General features: G+C 43.5%; 1 protein-coding gene across 1 annotated transcript in view; it reads right to left on the bottom strand.

Moving 5' to 3' along the window:
- The window catches only part of dock11 (dedicator of cytokinesis 11), a 305,664-nt gene extending 296,862 nt beyond the window's left edge, over positions 1-8,802 (bottom strand). Inside the window, exon 1 of the mRNA XM_060832572.1 lies at positions 8,666-8,802. Coding sequence (XP_060688555.1) covers positions 8,666-8,767 — 102 coding nt within the window. The 5' untranslated portion in view covers positions 8,768-8,802. The remainder of the gene's footprint in view (positions 1-8,665) is intronic.
- Between the last annotated feature and the right edge of the window lie 217 nt (positions 8,803-9,019).

Raw genomic sequence — 9,019 nt, forward strand, 5'->3', positions numbered from 1 at the left:
AACCTAGTTAGACCTCACTTGAGGAACTGTGAGCAAATCTAGGCATTATGCCTTAGGAAGGTTATATTAGCCTAGGAGAGAGTGTAACACAGGCTTACAAGAATGATACCTGGACTTTAGGGTTATGAGGAGAGTTTACACAAATGATGCCTGTTTTCACTAGAACCTAGAAGGTTAAGGGGTGATCTGATCGAAATCTTCAAGCTACCAACATGAAAAGACATGGAGATGAAGATAAACTACTGTAGAATTAGGGAGAGTGGTCTGAGAATTTGGGTCAGACCTTTCAGGGAGATGTTAGGAAGCATATCTACACACAAATGGTGATAAATGTTTGGAATTATTTTCTATAATGGCAGTGAATACAGGATTAGGTGTTAGTTTTAAATCCAAGGTTTGTGTAAAGGTAGTAAGGGATATGGGCCAAAGACAGGAATGTGGAGTTAGGCCACAGACCAGCAATGATCTCACTGAATGATGGAACAGGCTCAAGGGGCTAAATGGCCTACTCCTATGTTCCTGTGCAGTCATTTTACATTTGAGATCCATTTTAAGTAATCCTGATGGAGGCAATTTTTATGAAATTAAGGTCACAATTCTGAAGGCTAATTAGCCTAACGAACTGCAAACACAACTCAGTCACTACACATTGCCATGAATCGACAGCTCAAATCGAAGCCAAGAGAAAAACTTATTTACTTTCACTGAAAGGTCACAAGTTTAAATGAAAAAAAGTTGGCAATCACTACTTCAGGCCGAAACCTACAATAACAAGTTTTTTTCAAAAGCTAAATCTGGCAATTACTGCCTTCAGCCTGGCGTAGACCTGTAATGCTCTGAATCCAAAGTTTCATTTCAAAGAGAGTGCTTGTAGATGGCCAAAGAGCGAGAATCTTCCAGAATTTTCAAACAGTGAGATCCAGGGTTGCTTCTTCCCCCACTGCATTGAGACTGACACAGTGTTTCTGTTGCTTTGAGCTGACAACTCATGGCACAAAGGGGAGTGTTTGCATCGATTAAGCTAATTAGCCTTCAGAGTTGCAATCTTAACTTAATTAAAATTGTCTCCATCAACATTACATTTTAGATCCATTTGAAGTAAAGTGATTGCATAGCAATGTAGGAACTGAAGGAGGCCATTCAGCCCCTCAAGCACACTCTATCATTCAATGAGATCATGGCTGTTCAGTGACCTAACTCCATAAACCTGACTTTGGCCTATATTAATTAAAACCTGCTCAGTGGTTAGTACTGTTGCCTCACAGCACCAGTGATCCAGGTTCGATTCCAGCCTTGGGCAATTAGCTGTGTAGAGTTTGCATATTCTCCCAGTGTCTGCATGGATTTCCTCCAGGTGCTACAGTTTCCTCCCATAATCCACAGATGTGCAGGTTAGATGAATTGGCTGTGCTAAATTACCCATAGTGTTCAGGGATGTTTGCATAATGTGTATTAGTATAATGGGGAATGGATTTGGGTGGGATACCCTTCGGAGGGTCAGTGGGGACTTGTTGGGCCGAAGGGCCTGTTTCCATACTGCAGGGAATCTAATCTAATCTAATCATAACAAAAGAAAATTATTTCGGGCTTAACATTAACAATTGATCTTGCATCCACTGCCACGTGTGTATAGCTCTTGCTCTCCATGTAAATGAATAGGATTAAGGCTACTGTATTGGGTGCAACACACAATTTACAAGGATGTGACTAGAACTGAGATGTTGTAAACATCAAGACAGACAAAACGGGCTTTTTTCACTAGGAAAGGGAAATCTCTGGGTGGGGTCAAGTCTCAAATCTTTTTAAAATTATGAAGGGGCTTCAGAGGCTAGGCACAGAAACGGTACTTTCACTTGGAGAGATATCAGAACCAGAGTTGAGAACATCAGCTAGTCACTAATGAACCCAACTGAGAATTTAAGAGTAATTCTTTTACCCAGAGAGAGTGGAGACAACGTGGAACTTGTTACCACATGAAGCAGTTAAGGCAAAAAACAGATGCATCCCCCATCAAACCAGAAAAGCGCATGAGGGGGAAAAAAGCATCAAGTGATATGAAGATATTATTTCAGAAAGTTAGATGTGAGGTTCTCGGAGGAGATCACTATGTGCCTGGGAAGGTTAGGGGGCATAGATGGGGTGATCCTTAGGAGCGTGTCCTGATTCACAGGGATCCACAGATGTGTGTTATGATTTATAGGATCCCCAGGCCACATCAGTAAATATAGGGTGGGGAGATGGTGTTGGGGAAGTGTGTCAGGATTTACACATGGCCCAGAGGCGTGTGTCAGGATTTACAATGCAGTTGCAAGACGTGCAGTATAATTTCTGTTTTGGGTTGGGGTTTGGAGTTGCAAGGATTTCTGAGGAATGTGTTAACTAGAATGTTTCATCACCAGTTAAGTTCAAGAAAATAAGTTTGAATTCCACATATTTATTGTCAATAAGTAGTTTACTTTGAAAGGTAACCCTTTTTAAACTTTTTTTAAAAAATTGGAATGAGGGCATCACAGGCAAGGTCAGCATTTATTGCCCATTGGGGCAATTAAAAGCCAACCACATTGCTGAGAGGTAAGGATTGTAGTTTCATTCCCTGAAGATGGAGTTGTCTATAATCAACAATGGTTTCATTATTATCATAGATGTTTAATTCTCAGAATTTATTGAATTCATTCTTACTGAATTCAAATTCCACCATCTGCCACAGCAAGGTTCAAACCTGGTTTCCTGGGACATTACCTGGGCGTCTGAATTAACAATCCAGCAATATCACTCGTCCATTGCACCCCCTTCCCCACTCCTCTATTTGTATCAGACACCATACTATTCACAACATATTCATTCTATTCTGAAATCCTTTCCCGTACATGATTGCATAATGTGTTTCGTTCATTTCCACTCTATTTTGGGTGGATACTAATTGCAAAGTTTGCTATTTTAACTTATGGCAAAGGCTTTAAACACATTTCTCACATCTCAGGCTTGCCCTCCTTTGTGGGCAGCACACAGTCAGGTTCGTAACTCCAAGTCGCAGTATTCCCTTCAGCTTGCAACTGTACTGAAGCCAGTGTCTCCATCAACTAACTGCCCTCTTGAGCAGAAATAATTAACAGTGACTTTGGAGAATCACTTCCCGGCCTCAGATTACAGGAACCTGGCTCAATTTCAACCTTCCATTGAGTACCAGGCATGTTATCTTGAAATCCGGTCCACAACTTAAGCATGAACTGGTGACTTACAACATTAGTGGCTCCATCTGACATACAATACTTTCCAACAAACATGACAATCTTTTACAGCCTTACCCAATTTCAGAACGTCCCTTAGCATTCTACAGCAAATGAAGAGACAACCAATTACTCATCATATCTCAATTCCAGAAACAGTTTTTCCTTCCTGACTCTGCACACGTGCACCCACTAAACTCTCAGCTGATATCAAGTCCTTCTTCTTTAACCTCAGGGCATTTCCTGTTAGCACAGTAACATTCTGTAAATTTACCCTGACATTGCCCAGTTCTATATTATTATGCATTTGGTGTTCCTGATACAAGTCCTGAATGATTCAGAAATAGCTTCCACCTAGAATTGGGACTACCAACGTCTTTATATCAGTTCCTGCCAAGAATCTACTCTCCATGTCACTCCATCTCCCTCTTTACACGGCTGTTTACTGGAATGACCAGTCCGTCCAAATTTACAGTGTCTCAGTCCACCCAGAGTAAAGCTTCATAACCCACATCCTCATCATCAGCAAAACTTGTTCTAAATCTTGGATAAAAGCAAATTACTGCAGATGCTGGAATCTAAAACCAAAAGAGAAAATGCTGGAAAATCTCAGCAGGTCTGGCAGCATCTGTAAGGAGAGAAAAGAGCTGACGTTTCGAGTCTAACTGACCCTTTGTCAAAGCTCATTGCTCTAAATCTTCCCCACTCTACCTCACTCCTGTCTTTATCAAACCCCTCAGCCAGCCTACCACCCCACCGAAATTGTAATCCTAATACCCACTTGGAGGCCTCACAAACCTCCCCCAACACCAGCCTGGGCTCCATGCTAACTCAACTTGCACCTGAGTTGTGAGTTTAAGATCCAATTCAGAGATCAGTTCAGGAAGGTGTTGGTGGAAGTATCTTAGGGTCTGATAACCAACACCTAGGGCATTAGGGGGCTCACTGTCTCAAATCAGGAACAGGACCAGTTCCCATGCTTTCTGGCCCTGACCCCAAGTTGGAGATACCATCATTTAAATGGGAGAGATATTAACCCGAGGCCCTCACGGGTGTACTTAGAAGACCGTGTGACATCTTTATCAAGGTTAAAAAAAATCACACAACACCAGGTTATAGTCCAACAGGTTCATTTGAATTAGCTTTCAGAGCACAGCCCCTTCATCAGGTAACCAGTGGGGCCAGATTATAGGACACAGAATTTATAGCAAAAGATCATGGTGTCATATAATTAAAATGATATATTGAACAAACCTAGGTTAAGTCTTTCATCTTTTAGAATGGGTTGCAGGTTTTGGTTCATTAATATGTAAATCCCAGAAATTCTTTTAAGTCACGTTCTCGAGATAATGTAATGTTTTATAAAAGGTGACGTCTCAGCTCAAACAATGCAATAAAAGGGTGAGGTTAGAGTCTGTCTGCATCCCAATCTTGAGTCAGACTGGTTCTATTTCTAAAGTAGGAACTTATAAAATGTTATAGGGATTGACTGCCTGCAGGTTGTGTGCTTTTTGAGCAAAAATAGAATGTATCTGCACATGCAAATTCAACTCATAGACTTGTGTGTGTGCTTATGTGCATGCGAGGGAGGGAGGGAAGGAGAGAATGTCTGAGTGTATGCACATGAATGTGTGCATGTGCATGTGAGAGTATGTGTTTGCGTGTGCTTGGTAGATGGTGTGCATGAGTGTGATGGAGTATAAACCTGTGAAAGTGTGTGTGTGGGTGTGAGTGTGGGGGATGTGTGTGTGTGTGTGTCTGAGAGAGACCGTGTGTATGAGAGAGGCTCTGCATGAGTATGTAAGTGTATGTGTGCGTGAGACTGTATAGTGTAGTGGAGTCATCTGTAGTGTGACATAAACCCAAGGTCCCAGTTGAAGTCATCCTCATGGTACATTGGTGAGACCGAGCAGACGCTATGACAATGAATGAATGGACATCACACAACAGTCGCCAGACAGGGGTGTTCCCTTCCAGTCAGGGAACCCCTCAGCGGTTAGGGACATTCGGCCTTGGATCTTCAGGTGACCATCCTCCAAGGTGGACTTCGGGACAAGCAACAATGCAAAGTGGCCAATCAGAGGCTGAGAGCTAAGTTTGGTACCCAAGGGGGTGGCCTCAACCAGGACCTTGGGTTCATGTCACACTACAGGTGACCCCACTGCACTGCACTGCACGCACACACAGACAGATGCACACTCTTACATACTCTCACACTCACACAGACAGTCTCACATACACATGCTCTCTCAGACACACACATGCATACACCCCCCCTATACTCTCACGCACAAACACACCCTCTCACAGGCTTATACTCCACCACACTGATGCACACACGCAAACACACATTCTCTCACATGCACACTCTCTCCCTCACATGTATTCTTGCATACACATATAAGTCTATGGGGTGAATTTGAATTTCCATTTGCAGACACATTATATTTTTGCTCAAAAAGTACACAATCTGCAGGCAGTCAATCCATATAACATTTTATAAATTCCAACTTTGGAAACAGAACCAGTCTGACTCCAGTTTGGGATATAGACAGACTCTAATCTCACACCTTTAATGCATTGTCTGAGCTGTGATGCCACTTTTTTTAAAATAAAACCTCAAGTTATCTCGGGAATGTGACTTAAAAGAAGTTCTGGGATTTATATATTAATGAACCAAAACCTTCAACCCATTCTGAAAGATGAAAGACTGAACAGCAATCTATGTTTGTTCAATATATCATTTCAAGGATCACCACTGTGATCCTTGGTTACAAATTGTATGTCTTATGATTCTGCTCCACAAGCAGTGCTCTGAAAGCTAGTGTTTCCAATTAAACCTGTTGGACTATAACCTGGTGTTGTGTGATTCTTAACTTTGTACACCCCAGTCCAACACTGGCACCTCCACATCATGACCTTTTTTTTAAGAACTGTCAAAGTCCCTTGACAATCAACAAAAGAAATCCTAAAGATGGTGTTCCATTCATAATTCCACAGCAACCAATGGGATCTCGATCTGCACATTTTATTTTTCCTTAATTACAATCTATGAGTGTACTTCAGTTTCTCCATAGTTACAGAGACTTTTGGAACACTCAATACTATCAAAGTCCTGGCCACTAATGGTACAATGATAGAAGTCTAGGATGAAGAAGAGGCTGGAATGAGAACAGTACATACCTCCAACCTGTGTGGGGCTAGTGAAGAGGACAGAGATCGAGAGGAGTGAGGTCCCAGTGGCCTTGCAGTGCCAGGGACCCAGGTTCAATTCCAGCCTCGGGCGACTGTTTGTGTGGCGTTTGCTCATTCTCCCCGAGTTTACATGGGTTTTCTTCTGGTGCTCCGGTTTCCTCCCACAGTCCAAAGATGTGCAGGCTGGGTGAATTGGCCATGCTAAATTGCCCGTAGTGATAGGTGCGTTAGTAAGGAGTAGGGAAATGGGTCAGAATGGTTTACTCTTCGGAAGATGGTGTGGACATGTTGGGCGGAAGGGTCTGTTTCTGCACTGTAGGGAATCTAATCTAATCTTAGCAAGTCTCTAAAAGAGAAGTTATAGCAGCAGGCAGGGTGGGGATGAATAATATCACAGATACTGAAATACACCGTTCTAAAGATGGAGTGAATATGTGCTCAGAAGTTTATCATGGTTGTGAACATTAAATGATTACCAAGATAAGGGATGGAGCAGGTAACAAGAGAACGGAGTTTTTAAAATGTAATGCATAATTTGATATAATTTAAAAAAAACACTGACAATTTCTTTCAAGGGGATCAAACTTTCAGAGACTTTCAAGGGACTTCTCTGGTGAACTCGGAAGTACATACACATTCTCGCTTTGAGTAGTTTACCAGCTGTGCCTGGAAGGAAAGTGACACCTCTGCATTGTTTTAGCAAGACAGAACTGTCAGGGCTCGTTCCAGTTCCTGAAGAATCTGCCCTCCTGAGTACACAGCATACTGGCAGTACAGTCATTTCTCATTAGCTTAATGCACGGTCAATTTATAACTACACGCTCCAATCCCATCCATCCTGCCTCACATTTAAAAGGATCACCACACACTTATGGGAAATCTCTTGTAAATAGAACCAGAACAAATTATCTATTTACACCTCAATGAACAATGTGTCAAACAATTTAGAGATTGAAAGCTAGATTTTAAAAGCATCGCCTTATCTTGATGATCAAAGTGACAATAAGACAGCTGTATGCTCAACATGGGTTCAATTTCCCCAGTCATGGAGCATATGGATACAATCCTTTCAGCTATGAAAACATTTGATCCTCAGCACGTGCAAAGAACATCACAGTGGCTCAATGGTTAGCACTGCTGCCTCACAGCACCAGGGTCCTAAGTTTGATTCCAGCCTCAGGCGACTCTCTGTGGAGTATGCACATTCTTCCCGTGTCTATGTGGGTTTGATCCAGTCTCTTCCCACAGACACAAAGATGTGCTGGTCAGGTAAATGCAGCCATGCTAAATTGCCCATAGTGTTAGGTGCATTAGGCAGAGGGAAATGGAGTTTGGATGGGTTACTGTTTGGAGAGTTAGTGTGGACTGGTTGGGCCAAAGGGCCTATTTCCACACTGTATGTAATCTAAACATTTTCAAAACTCAATCTGGAGTATGTTGCTGACCACATTGTGGACGAAAGTTAGGACTGCAGATGCTGAGATCAGAATGGAGAGTGTGGTGCTGGAAAAGCACAGCAGGTCAGGCAGCATCTGAGGAGCGGGAGAATTAACATTTCCTGATGAAGGGCTTATGCCCAAAACGTCAATTCTCCTGCTCCTTAGATGCTGCCTGATCTGCTGTGCTTTTCCAGCACCACACTCTTGACCCTCACCACACTGTGCTGATGACAACAAACAGAAAATAAAATCCCGACACACTGACACGTAAAGACACAAATAGACACGTATGCATACAAGAGACAGAGACATTCATAGGTACACATAGACAGATGTACAAAGGGACTGAGAGGGGGAAACAGAAGAAGCGAAAGATATGCACATACAGAAATACAGAGGGGGCAAGAAAGATACACAGACAGATATACAGAGGCAAAAAGAGAGATATGGAAGGAGCCAGAGACATACACAGACATGCATACACAGGAGGAGAGAGAGAGAAAGAGAGATACAGAGAGAAAGCGCGGATAGGATAAGGGATGTGGACAATCGCTGTTGCACAAAGACACACTGAGGTATAGATACAGTTACAGATACAGGACTGTACATTGATAGAGACAACGGGAGAGAGACAGCGTGGTACACGCAGACTGAGAGGAAAAATAGTTACACACAGGAGAGAGAGTGAGATGGGCAATCAGATACACAAAGAGAGACAGATTGGAAGGTGGGGGGACACTGACAGAGACAGAGACCAATCCCCGGAGCAGTTCGGAAGGGGCTCTCTCTCTCTCGGACACTCACCGCCAGCAGCGAGTTGCGAACAGCTTCAGAGGCGCTCTGCCGGAGCTCGGCGGCTGTGCCCGGCTTACTGAGCCGCTTGGTGAATCTCCGGACCTCGGCCATCGGAGCGGAGATAACCCCGGGGAGGAGGCAGCGCCCAGAGCAGAAACACCGACAGAGGAGCAGGGAGCTCCACCCATAACCCCGCCCCAAGACCCAGCCTGGTTCCTGCAGGGAGCCGGGGGGAGGGAGAGAGGGTGGGAAGAAACGGTGCCCGAGGAAGGATGGGGACGGGGTGAAGAGGGGGAAGAAGGAGAGAGGGGAGAAAGGAGAAAGAAAGGAGGGGAAGGGAAGAAAGGAAGGGGAGAGAGACGG

The sequence above is a fragment of the Hemiscyllium ocellatum genome, chromosome 11 (genome assembly GCF_020745735.1).
Source record: "Hemiscyllium ocellatum isolate sHemOce1 chromosome 11, sHemOce1.pat.X.cur, whole genome shotgun sequence".
Lineage (NCBI taxonomy): Eukaryota > Metazoa > Chordata > Chondrichthyes > Orectolobiformes > Hemiscylliidae > Hemiscyllium > Hemiscyllium ocellatum.